General features: G+C 43.0%; 1 protein-coding gene across 1 annotated transcript in view; it reads left to right on the plus strand.

Annotated features, from left to right (window-relative positions):
* Tbx20 (T-box transcription factor 20) overlaps positions 1 to 1,850 on the plus strand; it is a 53,465-nt gene extending 51,615 nt beyond the window's left edge. Inside the window, exon 8 of the mRNA XM_075967960.1 lies at positions 1,455 to 1,850. Coding sequence (XP_075824075.1) covers positions 1,455 to 1,795 — 341 coding nt within the window. The 3' untranslated portion in view covers positions 1,796 to 1,850. The remainder of the gene's footprint in view (positions 1 to 1,454) is intronic.
* The last annotated feature ends 16,655 nt before the right edge of the window (positions 1,851 to 18,505 follow it).

Consider the following 18,505-nt stretch of genomic DNA (forward strand, 5'->3'; position numbering starts at 1 on the left):
AGAATCAGAGACAAGCAAATCCCTGGGCTCCCTGGCTTCCAGTCTGCCATAGTAAGTTAGCTCCAGAGTAGTAAGAGACTGTACCTCAAAAACGGGGTGGGGAATGACACCCGAGGTTGTCCAGTACACACTGCACACATGATACAAAGCACAAAGGAACTGAGTCAAGTTTCCTTGAGCAGAAAGCTCTGAGAGAAGACGGAGCACACGGGAAGCACAAAAGACTGGAAAGAAAGAGTAGAGAGGCCGGTGTGGCTCTGCCTTAGGCTTGGAACATGGGGAAAGAATTTCTATCCTTTCTTCTGGGTTTGTTTCTAAAATACCAAGCAACACAATTAGTGAAAACACAGGGCATTTCTAATAACTCAGGGAAAGGAAGCCACGAACCATTACGCAGTTGGAAAATTCAGCATTCCTGGTGTAGAAGAATTTATTCTTCGGGTTTTCATGATGACTTTGGGAAAAGGTGGCTTTGCTGAGACATATCTGGTTCCTACAGATAGGTGCTACAGATATGTGGATCTCTTTAAGGAAATGAGGTCATATTCTCCGGCAAAGCATCACTGCTCGGCCACTCCAGAATATGCAGGCTTGCAATCAGCTGAGTTCTCTTCTGTTTAGTTAGTTCTTCCTTCTGTGTAGGATGCCAACGATACCTTCTTATCTAGAAAGTTGGATCTGCACTTTAGTAAGGTTCATGTTGGTTTGTCTTTTTGAAATGCTGATATAACATTTTCCCCTCTTCTTAAAATGTTAATAGTTTTATTAATTCTTTGAGAATTTCATAGAGTGTGTTTTGATCACATTCAGCTCCCTCTCCAAACTCTTCCTAGACCCAACCACCCTCACTTCTTTAGCCTCCTGACTTTGAGTTCTTTCTTTTTTTTATATTTATCACACACACACACACACACACACACACACACACACACACACACACACACACACAAGTGCTTTATCTTCATGTATGTTTGTGTACCATATGCATGCCTGGTGTCTGTAGAGGTCAGAAGAAGGCATCAGATTCCTATGGGATTGGAGTTACAGACGGTTGTGGCCTATCATGTGGGTGCTGGGATTCAAACTGTCCCCTGGAATACAGTGTTCTCAACTGATGAGTCAACACAGTCCAACCCCTTCTTTAGAAACAATTGAGTCCCATCTGTTGCCCAACTACTATTGAATGTGGAGTACTAGCATTTTTTTTAAAGTAAACTGATCTTAAACTGGGCATAGCTGCACATGTCCTTAATGCCAGCATTTAGGAGGCAAAGGTAGGTAAGTTTTCAGTGAATTCAGGCCAGCCTGGTCTATATAGTGAATTAAAGGACAGCCAGGGCTACATAGTAAGACCCTATCTCAAAATAACAACAACAACGAAAATAAACTGATCTCTAGTTCTTCATCAGTATATTTACAGAGCCACCTAAATCTAATGAGTGTTTTTCTTGCAGGATCAGCTTTTACAACATCTGACAATTTGTCTCTCAGTTCCTGGGTATCATCGTCTTCCAGTTTCCCTGGCTTTCAGCATCCACAGACCCTGACTGCTCTTGGCACCAGCACAGCGTCCATAGCAACACCCATTCCTCACCCTATACAGGGTTCTCTGCCACCATATAGCCGCCTGGGAATGCCTCTGACCCCATCCGCCATTGCCAGCTCGATGCAGGGAAGTGGTCCTACATTCCCATCATTCCATATGCCTCGATATCATCATTACTTTCAGCAGGGGCCCTATGCAGCCATCCAAGGACTACGCCATTCCTCTGCGGTGATGACGCCGTTTGTATGACTCTTCTGAGAGTTGAGGGAGCTAGATCCAGAATGTGCAAAAGGGTATGAAAATATAGGAGGGGGATGGATGGGTGGGATGTAGGGAATTGGAGCAGGGGCTCTCCAGGAAATACAGGACTTATTAAAGAGGAGAGCTGGACTCACAGTGTAGGGGAATGCATCGTGGGCCAGGATTCATCTGCAGTTGGATCCAGTGTAAAGTTTAGCCAGCCTGCTCCTACAACCAAAAAAACATCAGTTTACCTAGGAAGCTTAATGATCTAAGGCAAAGGAATCTCCAGGTGCGTTATTCCTAGTGTTTAAAAGTCCTGTTGATGCAGTATTGTATAAAATCCTTGTGTATAGGTTTTCTTTCTATCAACAGGTCCTCAGCATCGTCCAGAAGGCAATACTACATAGCATATTGAAATGCTCAACTCTGTTTCTCCCAGTGTGAAATGGGAGCCAATAGCGAAACATTTATAGTGCTGTGGCTGAAGCATGTTTAGTTTCCTTTCTGTCAGTTTGCTGGGGAAGGGGTGGAGTCGGCGCTAAGGCATCCTGTGGTATGAACGAATAGGGGAGCCGCCTTTCCCAAGTTCCTGCTGCCCACGGGCCAGGACACCAGAAGTTCTGTCTTCAGTCCGTTCCCCTTTTCTTTTTCCTATTCTTTTTCTTGCAAAAAACCTTGCAGGTATGCAGGGGAAACCCTCTGTCTGTTATTTTAAAGAAAGGTATTCTGTTATTATCGAAGAGGTTAGCTTTTGGGGTGCTGCATTCTCAATAGGCTGCTGGCGTGGCCACCCAGGACCTCTCCAGAGCCCGTGTGTGGTGATCGGCAAGGTTCCCCTGTACAAACTACAGTCAAAATATGGCGGTTCTCGTCTGAAGGGGATTTCTCTGCCATGCGAACCAAAGTCCCCTTCGTTTTTTCTTTAGTGTTGGGGATCTTTTGCGTATTTAAACACATTGGGCTAACATCTGATTTTTTAGAATCTGCTTTATTGCTGCTGCCATTGTGGTCAGGGATTCGCCACTGGCCATTCTCTCACAGGCGGCTCACCACGCTTTCACGTATGCCTGCGGGCATGGGTGTGCCGGGCCTCTGACTTCTCTTATCTCTCTGTGATACATTTATAGACTCCCTTCATTTTCCCCATCGCTAACATGAAACTGCATGTTAGTCTGGTGACTCCCTGACAGAAACACTGACAGTTCTTACCAGCAAACTAGGGCTGCAGCCAGCTTCTTGCTTCCTTCTTAAGCGTCCCCTCTATAAATACACTAGAGATTATGTTTTACTGCTATATAATCAATATGTTATTTTTGAACAACATGTATCTTAGCATTTACAGTCCAGGGCAACAAATCTGGTATTTTACAATAATAAATCCCTGATAGCATAGATTTATTAAAGTCGTTAGACCTTCAGCTTGGAAGACAGTGTGTTCCACCTTTAGGATGTGACTGGTTTGCTTCACACAGTTCCCCTGAACTTTATTTTAGTTTAAATTTCGTATGTAGTTTTCATTCCACTCTGTTCCTACTTCAAATGTATTGAATGTGCTAGAAGACACGGGAAATGGCACTCCTGACAGCAGAAGTATATTTAGGCATCAGCTCAATATAGGTACCGCATCACTCGGCAATTTGATTTGGTAGTTTTGTTAGATGTTTCCACGTTGAATGACTTTCTAGGCCAAGTCCAACTTCTGAAACAAGGTACCACACACAGCGTAGGGTGGGATGCTGGCTTTAGATTTCTCACTTGATATTCTTCCACCAAAGTCTGTACCGGGCTTCCAAAGAGGCATGAATTGTCAACAAAACCACTTTAAACTCCCCTGTCAGACACTGCCGGTCAATCTGGCTTCTTATGTGTCATCGTGTTGCAGTGAATCCACAGGGAGTTGGTATCCAGACAAGTACAGACATGCATTTATTTTTAAAACCAGTGGGGAGTGATGTTTAAAGTAAACGCTCGTAGGGTTAGGGTAGGTAATGGTACTCAGTGACTGGCCTCTTGCAAAAGGACCTTGGAGTAAAGTGCTGCAGGGAAAACCACTGTCTTCTAGGATGCCGGGATACTGAAGTGAGTGAGTGTCTGCGTTTTTTCTCCCATGACAGTGAGATGATTGTTTTAATACTGTGTGTAGTTTTCCCAATCTGTGTGCCTCACAGTAGAATTTTGTTGTTGTTGTTAAATATGATCTTTGCCAATATTTCTTGGAATTTTTCTTGTAATTCGGCAATATAAGAATGAAACTGAATGGCATGGATGGTGCCCAGCAAAGCAGGCTCCGGAAAATTTTTCCCCCTAAAGTTCTTAACTGGGTGTTTGTTTCCTTTGTTGGTATTACACGAACCAGACAGAAGTCATCCAAGGGAAATGGGGCCGTGTGGGTGCCTAGCAGTCAAGCCTGGGAGCCACCTGTAACTTTGGGGTTTATTCTGGCCATCAATTCTTATTAATTCCTTGGGAATTTACTATTTAAAAATCACTCCACCAAAATTGATGGCAAGAATTAGATAGTAACAGGTAAATTCAATTGGATAATCATGACTAAGCCTTAAAATATAGTTGGAATAAATTCAGGTCTTCCCTTTGTGTGGCCAAGCGCAGTGCTGCTGAGGACGCCTGGCCAGCCTTGCTTTACTGAGCTCTAATGGACTCGTTCATAACTCACTGGCTTTAAAACATACCTCAATAATTCTAAGTTGAGTTGTGCCCATTCTTTGTTTAGTGAATCATCCCACCTGCTTCCTGTCCCCAGCAGTTCTTGCGGGACTACATCCAGATGTGCATGGCATATCAACAATTGTTAGGTAACACTGTCTAGCTCAGGGTTTTCTGCTCCATTGCTGGCGTTTCCAGCTAGTAACAATGATGTATTGTCTGGAAGGGTTACCAGCACTGGTAGTGAGTGGGGACAGAGATGCAAAATTTCTCTGTAGAGATTCATGATGTAGCAGCAACATTGTGTGGGCTTTGTGTAAGAGCTGCACTAACTTCTGGGCCATTTGTAGATCTCACCTCCCCAACCACTGGCCAAGCGTCCGCCATTTTGCTTCTCCAGGTACAACATTTCCATCCCCAAACACAGTAATAAAAAGAAAGGGAATCCTCAACATGTCCAAGAAATATTTTTGGAAGTGAAACCTCATGTCTCACATTGCCTGTGAGTGTTTCAGGGAGATGCTAGGTTGTTTATCCTATTTCTCTATTTCCGATGAACTTTTCAAGCTATAGTCCTTATGGAAAGGACAGTTATGCTGAGGAAAATCACCTATGTATAAAACGGATGGGAGGATTTTCCACACCGTTAGGCAGGAAGGCTCGGTGGTGACTTAGTCACTAATGAACATGCTAACATGCTGTATTAAAACCCAGGTTTTCACTCAGTGTTCTAAAATTGATAATTATTACAAACAAAACAATACCCATTCTGAAAAACCAGTAGACAAAAGAAAAAAATTAGCTTATTCCTCTAGAAAGTTACTTCAGGAAGTGTGGGTTTTATATGTATTTTTTGTATTGTCTTAGAAAGAAAGACATTGCTGTAAACAAGCAACGGGAAGATTATAAACTTTTAAAACATTAAGGAAGCATAAAACCTTTTTGTCATGGCTTGCTAGTCTATACCAGATTAAAAATACCAAAACACTTACCTTTCCTCTGCAAGCTAAACATAGAAGGCTCACTTGTAAGTATTTGATGGCTTAATAATTCATATTTTCTAGCTTTCTTTATCTGCCCCCTCTTATAATTTCAATCTCTTCCCTCTTTGAAGAAAGCATTCTGTAAAGAAAATAAATTGTGTGTGTGTGTGTGCGTGTGTGTGTGTGTATAATAGTACATCTGGACAAAAGATACAATTTGTTGTATTTTACTTCTGGTGCAAAGACATGTTGTATTAAGTTGCTTTTAACATGTTTTTTTTTTTTTTTTTTAGAAATCTGAAGAGATTCTTTTGTTAACTAAAATATGAAATTCTGTATCACCTGTTTAAGCAGACTGTCACGGTCTTCTTGTTTGCTGTGTCTTCATTTGCTTAATGAATTGCGTGGAAAAGTCACTGTAATGCAGTGTGTGGGGTGGGGGAAGGGCGTGGGAAATGTTCTATGGGGAAAAATTATAAGCCTAATACTATGAAGTAACATCTAATGAAGTTCTGTTTAAGTGCAATATATTTATTTCTGCCAGAAATGTATTATCAACCTTATGTAATATTTGAAGCATAACATGTTATTTGTAAACAGCTAAAATTATATATTATCCCGAATTGTACAGAAGCACGAATGTGTGGATACTAGTTTCTTTTGTGAAGAATGGAGTGGAATTTATACATATGAACACATTTACACCTTTTATTATCTACACACAGTGACTCTTGGTGCCTGCATTCTCCCCTGGTAAGGAGGAGGATTGGATGATATGGGACTCAGCCGGCCATTCCCAGATATGATCCCGCCTATGATGTCATGTTGTGACATTGTTGTTTAAGGAAGACGCCCTCATAGTCCTACCTACTTTTCTCTTTTTTTAGTACTACTTAATTCTCTTCACTCATTATTCCACCCAGTGAACCCTCCCTCAGAGAAAAATATGCTTTTATGTCTCTTGTTTCCAAGCCATGAGCACTGATACATGCTATAGTGACATTATAGCAAATGGGCTGACCAAGCAGAATTATCCGAACTCAAGGTATTACGCATCCTCCACAGAACTGTTCTTCACAATACATGGTACCATCATCCCTTCTGCTTGCATCATCTTTACATGGCTCTATCATCCCTTCTGCTTGCATGATCTTTACACGGCTCTATCATCCCTTCTGCTTGCAAACGTCTAATTTTTGTGTATGCAGAACTCAAGTTTTCATAGATCTTATTTGGAAGGATTTTACACTTATGGGAAATACTGCAAGCATAATGTAAGAAATCTTGTGTATCCTTTATTCGGATTCACCAGTTCTTAGTCTTAATTGCCATTTGCTTTGTCACATGTGCACCGAGTAACAAACACAGTAGTGCGTAGACATAAATACGCACAGTGTAGAAACTGTCTTGTGAACAGATGGAACATATGTTGAGCCTATGGCCCATTTCCAGAAGTAACCCGAAACGTTTTTAAAAAGAACAAATAGGCATAGTGGCTTGGCAACTCTAAGAAATCTAAAATTTTGTCACTTGACTGAGCATAGTTTTCTTTCAGTTCACATCTACTTCAGAATGACATGTTGCTTTTATACACATCCTCAGCCTGTCTTGGTGCTTCATGACAAAAGTATCAGATTTGTCAATACTTTATAGCATTTCTATCTTTAATTACTTCGACGCTCCATTTGTTTCAGATTTGGTCATTAAAAATTTTTCTCTTTTTGACCCATTTATTTATTTTATTTTTAGCCATTCTTCAGTTTCTGTCACAATGAACTATTTCAGGTCTATCTTATACCTTCCTTGCCAGCCCTTTCTAGAAGTAACCCAGGCTCCTTTTAGTGGAAAGGGTATTAGAAATCAATTTGGGTGGCAGATACGCTCAGGGCAGCATGTTTATGTGGAAAGATCCATATTGAAAAGATGTCAGTTCACAGCTTTGAGCAATAGAGTCAACAGAATTCTACTTAAAAAACCCAGCAAGTGCTTTATTTCTATAAACAAATTTGTTCTAAAGTTTATATAGAAAGGGTAAAAGATACATAAAGCCAGCACAATACTGATGGAGTCAGGCCTTACTTCAAAATGTACTACAAAGCTACATTGAAATAGACGATGTGACATTAGTTATTTCTTTGTTGTTGTTGTTGTTGTTATTGTTGCTGTTGTTAAATGTTTTTAAAAACATGACTAGATCAAAGAAGTAGCATAAAGGACCTCACAGCACACCCATACAACATAAAAATCTCATCTCCATAATTAATCAAGGACCATTCCATGGAAAGTAATCTTTGAGCGCTGGTCATGGAATAGTGTAATATCCATATGCAAAACTATGAGTTTAGGCACAGGCCTGACAGCTATAAAAATTAAATCAAAATGTACATAAACATAAAAACGTTCACAAGATAGCAGAAGAGGAAAATTTAGGCATTTTAGCTAAGTCTCTGTTGTGGTGGTTTAACAACATGACTAAAAGTGGCTTGAGGAGGAGAAGGTTTATTTCATCTTTCAGAGTGAAGTCCTTCTTCTAGGGAACTCAGGGCAGGAACCTGCAGACAAGAACTGAAGTCATGGAGGAAGGTTGTTTACTTTCCTGGCTTGCTCCCCATGGCTTGCTCAGTAGGCTTCCTTTCAGAACCAGGAACCACCAACCTGGGCAGATGACAACACTCACAATGAGCTGGGCCCTCCCACAATTGCTAATCAAGAAAGCACACTACTGGTTTGTCTTGTGGTACCAAAGGTAGTCTGGTGGGGTTATTTTCTCAATGGAGATTCCCTCTTTCCAAATGACTCCAGATTGGCCTAAAATCAGCCTGCCCACTTGGAGCTTTGCTTGCGCTTGTTTGAATGTTTTACAACACAACACCACAAGTGTGATTCTTTAACCTAATAAGCCAACCTTGAACTATGCTAAAATGAACATTCCTTGGGCTCAGGAGGCGCTCAGTGTAATACACTGGTTTCACACAGTGGGAGGACGGGAGTTTGCATCTTCTGCACCCAGGAAAATGATGAGTAAGCATGAGGCCACTTGTAATCCAATCATCAGGAGGCAGAAGCAAGATCCAGTGAGCAAGCTGCAGCTAGACTCGCCTAAGCAGAGAGCTCTGAGCTCAAGTGAGATACTCTACCTCAATATATGAGGTGAAGAATAATGGGAAAAGACATCTTACCTTATCTTCTGACCCCACAAGCATTTGTAAGGCATGCACATGCACCTATATGCGTACTTGTGCTCATACACATACGAACACACAAATGCATGTCAGATACATGCACAGTCAAAAAATGAAAACCTCTTTTGAGAATAGACAATATTAGAAAAATGAAATCAGCAGGCAAAGACTAGGACTAAATATTTTCAAAATACAAATGTGATAAAGGGTTTTCATTCATAATACAAAAGACAATTTAACATGCAACAGATATAGACAAGCAGCCTAATAAAACAAGGGCAAACATCTGAAAATATGCACATATTTTGTAAGAAGATGTGGGGATGGAAAATTAATGTGGAAAGGTATGCAATATTGCATGTGATCAGTGAATCATGCATTAAAAACTAGCACTGGGCATCATTTGCAATAGCAAGTGCTGGAAATGCTGGTGCCGCGTGGATACGGAGCTAGAGGCCTCCCACTCACTGCTGGGGAAAATAAAAATTTTCTGGTTTTGCACCAAGCTAACATTATGCTATCATACAACCATTATGCTTTTTAGCTATTACCCAAATGATCTGGTCCTGTTGGACAAAAGTTTTCCCATGAATTTATAGCAGCTTTTTTTCATAATTATCAAGACTCGGAAACAACCAAGATGTTCCTCAACAGGTGAATAGATGAGCAGGTGACGGCACAGTCATCTATTACCCAGTGATAAAAAGAAATGTGTTGGGCTGAGGTGTAGCTTAGTTGTGGAGTGCTGGCCCATTGTGCACAAGTCCCTGAGTAGATTCTCAGGAATGTGGCAAGAAAGGAGGAACTAAGAGAAAAAGAGGAAGAGAGGAGGAAGAGAAAGAGGAAGAGAGAGGGGAAGAGGAAGAGTGGAGGAAGAGGAAGAGAAGGGAAGAGATGAGGAAAGAGAAAGAGAGGAAGAGAGGAATTTGAGGAGAGGCACTGTCAAGCTCTGAGAAGAGGCAGAGGAACTGAAAACGTTTACTGCTAAGTGAAAAGGACATTGAGAACGGGTACTGCATCCTTCCGACCGCGTAACCACAAGATAATCTAGGAAAAGCAAATTACCAACACTGTAGGCATATCAATGAGTTCCAGGTATACTTTTTTGGGGGGGGGGGTTGAACAAATAAAATCCAGAGGAGTTTTAGAGATTCAAATAATTCTGTTATGATAATTTAATGGTGAGTCTGAAAAATTATGCATTTGTCAAAATTCACAGAACCAGACAACTCTGAGAATGAACTCTACTGCAAACTAGAGACTAATTACTAAGAGTGCATCTGTATTGACTCATCAGTTATAACTCACAGACTACATGAATCCAACATGTTAATAACAGGGGATGTTATTATTGGCCATAAAGGAGATATGGAAACTCTGCTTCTGAAAAATTTTTCTGTGTACCAGAAACTTTTCTAAAAAATAAAATCTGTGAGCAAGACAACAACACAATGTCACTCTGTAGAAGTTAGCTCAATTCGGGAAATAACCAGGCTAGCTAAAAGATAAAACAATTGTATTTTATTTATTATAAGGGGAAAACTTACAAAACAGGAACGAGAAGTACAAGCTCAGCTGTGCTGCGAGGGAACCACACACACACACACACACACACACACACACAGAGAGAGAGAGAGAGAGAGACAGAGAGAGACAGAGAGAGAGCGAGCACACCTGGGCTTTGTGCCCTCTCGTTTTTCTCCAAGTCTCAGAAAGCCACACCCTAACTTGGTCCCACCTCTTAAAGATAATTGGTTAACAAAGTGTCTCCATCATCACTCCTTGTCTCTAGGACATCTTTGGTCACAAGGGTGATAATAATAGGCGTTAGGAAGAATGTGGGGAAACAGCACTACCCCCCATTGGTTATTTGTGAGCACGGGAAATGGTGTGATCATTTTAGAAAATATCTGGCTGTTCATGCAAAGGCTAACCATGAATTATCAGGTGATCCCAGAATCCCAGTCTCAGGATCGTAATGGGAAAATGTAAATGTCCGTCAAGGATGAGTTCATAAATAAAATGTCATGCACCCATATGGTGGATTAAAGAAAACAGTACAGCATGGAGGGACTTTGAAAACATGCAGCCAAGTGAAACAAGTCAGCCAGGAGTGACGACACATTGCACAATCCTGCTTATATGACGTGTCCAGCACAGGAGTGTCTGAGACAAAGAAAGCAGAGAGGAGAGAGAAATGGAACAAACTGCTTATGGTTGTGGGATTTATGCCAATCATATTAAGTGTGGACTGAGAGGACGGTGCTTATCATATAACTTCGAGTATACTATATTGGATTACATACTCAAAGCATGTATGTTATGGTGAAATTATTTGTCATGGAAGTATTTATCACACACACACACACAAGCAGGACACCTCTATTTTGATTCTGTAGGTTTAATTTGTCTACTTTCAAAACTTCTGAGTGTCAGACAAATCTTATGTACTTGGAATTAAGAGGAGCTCCCTAGTATATCGTATTCACCTGATTTTTCTTGAAATAGAAGGCATTTCTGATGTCTCACAGCCTTGAGACCTAAGTCATCAATTTATATTACTTCATTTTCATTTCCTCTTTCCTGCCCTGAGAAAAGTCATAGCTAGTTCTTGAGATTCCTGGAAGAAAATTATTCCAAGTCTTGGAATAGTAACAATTACTGCTACACTTTTCAAGACCTTTATGGTGTATAGGACTTTGTGTGCAGTGTCTGAACTTCTGCAGTAACCATGAGGGAGATTGATCATGAGTCTTAGAGATCAATTACTCTGATATGGAGATGCCAATCCCATCTGTACTCAAAACTAAGATACCCAATAACCATTTAAACAAATGTTGCTAATTTGTCTACTATCTTGGTTCACTTCCTGTTGTTATAACAAAGTACCCAAGTCTGGAACACTTTTACATGAAGACGGTTTGGCATGGTTTTGGTGACTGCAATGTACAAACACCATGGAGCCGGCATCTGGGTAAGTTCCACCGGGCTGTCACAACATGGCAGAGAAGTGAAAACAGAAATAGCTGTGCGCAGAAGAGATTCAGGAAGTTATGTTTTCCTTGATATTTCTGAACTAGGTACATACTCGTCATTAAAAATAAAAAATCTGGGGTTGGAAAGATGACTCAGTGACTTAACACTTTACAATTATGTATTTTTTGGGGGGACTGAGTCAATATCTTTATGGGGAGTTAGACTCTGGTGTCCCAAACAGGGGTCTAGTGGTCTTGACCTGTATTGGTTAATTTGGTCTGTCAACTTAACCATCTTAAGAGTATTATTGAGGTACTGCTGGGTGTGTCAGGGAAGGCACTTCCAGAAAGAATTAACCAAAGGAGGAAGACAGACACCAGGTCAAGAGCTGTGGTCCAGCTGGGCACCTCACCCCCTTCTCTGTGTATGGTACCGATGTGGGAAAGCACTCACTACTTGCTCCTGGAGCCACAGAGACACTTGTCGTCAGGCCTTTGCCGCACAACATCTCCTCAAATTGAGAGTCAAAGTAAGTCTCTGCTTCCTTGAGTTCAGAGACGTGTTCCAGAAACCTCTTAGTAACTCCTCAGAGGCCACACGCAAGTGTTCTATCAAGTACATGAGTGCAAAGACAGTTTCTAGTCGAGGCAATGTGTGGAAGGAAATCCTTCATATATAAAAAAGGCTAATTTGAGTTATCTAGAAATAATAGCCTTCCAGAAATAAACTCAATCCAGCATCAAAAATGCATGACTGAGGCAGGAGGATCTCAGGTTATAGCCAGACTTAGCTTCATGGTAATACCTTTTTGATACAAAAATCGAAACACATCACTAAAGAAGGAGATTGATTTTTATCTTCGTCCTTGTATTCAATGTCTTACAGAGTGATGATTGAACCAGGTGACTAAATAATTCTGTCCTAGAATTTTGGAAAGAGATTCAAGTAGAGTTTACATAATTATGAGGTGCTAAGAACTTTATAACCATCTTCGTAAATAGCTAATTCTGAAATTTTGTCAAAGGTCCTTTCGGTACCTAATGATCATGTACTTTTTGTCTTCCAGTCCATATATGTGATATATTATGTTTATTGATTTATATATGCTGAACCATCCCTACATCTCTGAGATAAAACTAATATGATTATGATTGTGGTGTATACCTTTTTAAATGTTTTACTTGTTTATGTAATGCATGTAAATGTTTACCTATGTGTGTGTATCTGTGCACCACATGCATGCAGAGCACAAGGAGGGCAGAGGGGGTATTTGATCCTCTGGAACTAGAGTTACAGAGATTTGTGAGCTGCCGTATGAGTGCTGGGAACCGAAGCCAAGTCTCTGTAAGAGCAGTCGATGCTCTTAAACTCTGAGCCATCTCTTCAGCCCCATAGTAGAAAACATTTTTGATGTGTTTTAAACTTCCGTTTGCAAGTATTTTATTGAGAATTTTTGCATCTACGTTCATAAAGGATATTGGTTGATAATTTTCTTTTTTTCTTGAATCTTTCTGTAGCTTTGGTATCAGGATAATTTGGTTTCTTAAGAAGAATTAGGAAATGTTTCAGTTTCTATTTTACAGAGTACCATGTAGAATATTAGCATTAGTTCTTTGTTTAAGGGCTGGTAAAATTATGTGCTGAATCCATTTGTCCCTGGACTTTTTTGGTTGGGAGGATTTCTTCAATTCAGTTAAAATACATGTATATAGGGGTTTGCGTGGATGTATGTCTGCACACCACACGAATGCCTGGTGCTTAAAGGCCAGAAGACGGCATTAGACCTCCTGGAAGTGGAGTTTTAGACAGTTGTGAGATGCTATCTGAGTGCTGGGAATCAAACCCTGATCTGGAAGAGTGGCTGGTGCCCAAAACTACTGAGTGACCTCTCCAGTCCCCTTTGGGGGAGTTTTAATTGTTGTTTCTAGTTTACTAAGGTTTATCAGTTAGTTTAAATTGTTTACTTAACCTTGATTTAACTTTGGTGGGTCATATTTACCAAGAAACGCATCTATTTCTTTTAGGTTTTCCGATTTAGATAAAATACTAAGAAACTCTTTGTGATTGATGTCTGCTGGAATATGTCCAGTGGATGCATAGGAGAGGTTGACTAATGCAAAATGAAAATTTTGTCAGTTTTCTTTTCTTTTAGGTTTCTTATTTAATTATTTATTATTTTATTTGTTTTGAGAGAAAGAGAGAAAATGAAGTTCGATGGGTAGGTAGGTGGAGAGAATCTAGGAAATCTGGGGGACGAAAAATAACATGATCAAATATACTGTATAAAAATTAAAAATAAATTAAAATATAACTAAAAAAGAAAAAGTACCTGAAAAGGAACAAGAAACTGTGAAACAACATGACCAAAATTCCACCTTTTTTGTAAAGAATATTATTAAGGTAAAATCAGTTGTTTTAAATGATCCAGTCATGAGTGGAAAGTTTCTAAGTTTCAGAAATTGTGATGATGGAACGATCCATATACCTTGCTTCGTATAACCAGGTTAGATGTAGACTAAATTTAAGTGCTTATATTTGTGCCTGTGTATTTCTTCAAAGCTAAAAACCATACACTGAACTTAACAGAGAGAGGAGGACTCTCAATGAAACTAAATGAAGCCATTCTTATTTGAGAAACTAAACACCGTACACAAAATACAATTATTAATTAGGTATATGAAATGCGCAGTGAAATTGCCTTTATTTTGGTGTTACATTTGGAGTTTCTCTAAATTTCATATTTAGGACACTGATCTATTATAGGTTTTTTTTTTCGTGTGCAAATGCATTTTTCCAGGCAGAACAACATATGCTTCTAATTGAAAGAAAGGAGCATCAGCTACAGGTCTAAATTTACCCGGAAGTAGTTGTTTAGACAAGGACTGCAGAAACCTTGGCTTTATTTTCTAAAAACCACTTTAAAATCCCGGTTTACAGGCCATTATTGCCATCTGCTGGCTATATGGCTTAGTTGCATTTTTCATGAAAATGCTCTCACTGATCACGGTTCACAATACCTAGGAAATGGAAGCAAACCTACGTGTCCTTCAACTGAAGAACTGGTAACGAAAATGTGGTACATATATGCTATGGAACATTGTCAATCTGTAAAAAAAATTAATCTTGAAATTTTCAAAGAACCAGATGAAACTAAAAGGATCTGCGGCTCACAGCTCCAGGTTTCTGGATGAGAGAATATATCCTGGAGGAACTGCAGAAAACAAGAAAGTAGAAAGGGGTGTTGCTATTGCTGGGGCAATTGTTTGGGGGAGCAATAGAAAGGGAATAGCAAGCTGCCAGTGATCTGATGGGGGGAACTGGAAAATAGGGGGGATTAATTAAAGAAGGGAAAAGTAAATATACAAGGAGAGAGGATCAAAATAAACTGTAAAGATATCCTAAGAAGTCATAAGGAGTCATACTATAAAAATCTACCTAAAATGCTGTAGTACATGTAAGTTGATGTATAAATACACATAATATAGTTTAAATAAATATTTTCCATCTGGGATGGCAATGCTCTCTCCAAAGGTCAAAGACCATCTAACAAAACCCCCAAACACCAAATATGAGAAGCCCTCTTTTGAGTTGTTGATCAGGACTGTCCAAGAGACTACCAAAATATTATAGGTTAGGCTTCTGATATGCCGTTGGTTGTCCCCCAGAGATGGAAGGTAAGTCCCATTGCTGAAGATACTATGCCTCAGAGTTGGAAATGACCTGAATGCCTCCTCCCTGAGGACTAGAGTTCACAGTAACTTAAGGTAATACGCAAGTTTCCAAAGAAGGGAAACAGTCAACAACCTTACCCAGCTATGATGCCTAGCACAGCAAGGACCAGCATGGCACACTAGCATGAAAGGTACAATAGTGGTGCACGTACCTTAATGACAACCAGCTTGTCTCTAAACAAACCTAAGACTCACTGGCACCAGAAACCTAGCCAACTACCTAGGGCTAGTGAAGTCATGGATTTACCACTTGACTAAACCAGCATAATTCAGAACTATGGTCCAAATTCTTGTCCTTATAACCACAGAGAAATGCCATTTTCACCCCTCATTAAGAAAACTTCTCTTTGCAACAGATAGAAACCAATACAGCCCACCCTCTGTTTCTCTTCCCCCTCCCTTCCCTGGTGGCAGAGAGCCTCCCTGCTCTGCCTGCTTGGGCGCTGGGTCCTAACCCCAAGCGTAGGGTAAAGGGGAGCTCGGGGGCTTCTTTGTCCCCATAGCCCGCCTGCAGCAAGCAGGGTGGGCCCTTTGTCTGCGAGCGAACCAAGCAGCACGGAGTTTCATCAGGGCACCTAGTGAGACATCATTGTGGTGAGCGAGTGCTGCGGCACCCGGGAACAGCCCGCCTACACTTCCTGATCAACCTACAGGGCTACACTGCCCGGTACCTCCTCTCTCTTCCTATCCCATCCAGCTTACATCCAGATCCCCCCACCCTCTGTTTCTCTTCCCCCTCCCTTCCCTGGTGGCAGAGAGCCTCCCTGCTCTGCCTGCTTGGGCGCTGGGTCCTAACCCCAAGCATAGGGTAAAGGGGAGCTCGGGGGCTTCTTTGTCCCCATAGCCCGCCTGCAGCAAGCAGGGTGGGCCCTTTGTCTGCGAGCGAACCAAGCAGCACGGAGTTTCATCAGGGCACCTAGTGAGACATCATTGTGGTGAGTGAGTGCTGCGGCACCCGGGAACAGCCCGCCTACACTTCCTGATCAACCTACAGGGCTACACTGCCCGGTACCTCCTCTCTCTTCCTATCCCATCCAGCTTACATCCAGATCCCCCCACCCTCTGTTTCTCTTCCCCCTCCCTTCCCTGGTGGCAGAGAGCCTCCCTGCTCTGCCTGCTTGGGCGCTGGGTCCTAACCCCAAGCGTAGGGTAAAGGGGAGCTCGGGGGCTTCTTTGTCCCCATAGCCCGCCTGCAGCAAGCAGGGTGGGCCCTTTGTCTGCGAGCGAACCAAGCAGCACGGAGTTTCATCAGGGCACCTAGTGAGACATCATTGTGGTGAGCGAGTGCTGCGGCACCCGGGAACAGCCCGCCTACACTTCCTGATCAACCTACAGGGCTACACTGCCCGGTACCTCCTCTCTCTTCCTATCCCATCCAGCTTACATCCAGATCCCCCCACCCTCTGTTTCTCTTCCCCCTCCCTTCCCTGGTGGCAGAGAGCCTCCCTGCTCTGCCTGCTTGGGCGCTGGGTCCTAACCCCAAGCGTAGGGTAAAGGGGAGCTCGGGGGCTTCTTTGTCCCCATAGCCCGCCTGCAGCAAGCAGGGTGGGCCCTTTGTCTGCGAGCGAACCAAGCAGCACGGAGTTTCATCAGGGCACCTAGTGAGACATCATTGTGGTGAGCGAGTGCTGCGGCACCCGGGAACAGCCCGCCTACACTTCCTGATCAACCTACAGGGCTACACTGCCCGGTACCTCCTCTCTCTTCCTATCCCATCCAGCTTACATCCAGATCCCCCCACCCTCTGTTTCTCTTCCCCCTCCCTTCCCTGGTGGCAGAGAGCCTCCCTGCTCTGCCTGCTTGGGCGCTGGGTCCTAACCCCAAGCGTAGGGTAAAGGGGAGCTCGGGGGCTTCTTTGTCCCCATAGCCCGCCTGCAGCAAGCAGGGTGGGCCCTTTGTCTGCGAGCGAACCAAGCAGCACGGAGTTTCATCAGGGCACCTAGTGAGACATCATTGTGGTGAGCGAGTGCTGCGGCACCCGGGAACAGCCCGCCTACACTTCCTGATCAACCTACAGGGCTACACTGCCCGGTACCTCCTCTCTCTTCCTATCCCATCCAGCTTACATCCAGATCCCCCCACCCTCTGTTTCTCTTCCCCCTCCCTTCCCTGGTGGCAGAGAGCCTCCCTGCTCTGCCTGCTTGGGCGCTGGGTCCTAACCCCAAGCGTAGGGTAAAGGGGAGCTCGGGGGCTTCTTTGTCCCCATAGCCCGCCTGCAGCAAGCAGGGTGGGCCCTTTGTCTGCGAGCGAACCAAGCAGCACGGAGTTTCGATCAGGGCACCTAGTGAGACATCATTGTGGTGAGTGAGTGCTGCGGCACCCGGGAACAGCCCGCCTACACTTCCTGATCAACCTACAGGGCTACACTGCCCGGTACCTCCTCTCTCTTCCTATCCCATCCAGCTTACATCCAGATCCCCCCACCTCTGTTGCTCTTCCCCCTCCCTTCCCTGGTGGCAGAGAGCCTCCCTGCTCTGCCTGCTTGGGCGCTGGGTCCTAACCCCAAGCGTAGGGTAAAGGGGAGCTCGGGGGCTTCTTTGTCCCCATAGCCCGCCTGCAGCAAGCAGGGTGGGCCCTTTGTCTGCGAGCGAACCAAGCAGCACGGAGTTTCATCAGGGCACCTAGTGAGACATCATTGTGGTGAGTGAGTGCTGCGGCACCCGGGAACAGCCCGCCTACACTTCCTGATCAACCTACAGGGCTACACTGCCTGGTACCTCCTCTCTCTTCCTATCCCATCCAGCTTACATCCAGATCCCCCTACCCCCTGTCTCCCTCCATCCCTCCCTTCTTGGAGCAGAGTGCCTCCCTGTTCAGCCTGCCTGGGCGCTGGGACTGAACCCGAAGGTGAGTGCAAAGGGGAAGGTGGTAGCTCCTTTGTCTCCATAACCTGCCTGCAGCAAGCAGGGTGGGCCTTTGTTTGGAAGCTAACCAAGCAGCAAGGAGATCGGAACTGGACTCCAGGAGAAACATCACGGGGGAGTGACATCACTTGGAAGGTACATCAGTTGGCAAGAAGACCTGATCCTGTAAAAGAAGATCCATAGGAGAATATTGGAAGGAAGAGATGGGGAGACGCCAATGCAAGAATTCACCCAACAATCTGAAGAACAACACGAAACCACCAGAAGCCAGCGACCTCACAACAGGAGGACATGAACACCTTAATCATGAAGAAGG

The sequence above is a fragment of the Microtus pennsylvanicus genome, chromosome 3 (assembly GCF_037038515.1).
Source record: "Microtus pennsylvanicus isolate mMicPen1 chromosome 3, mMicPen1.hap1, whole genome shotgun sequence".
Lineage (NCBI taxonomy): Eukaryota > Metazoa > Chordata > Mammalia > Rodentia > Cricetidae > Microtus > Microtus pennsylvanicus.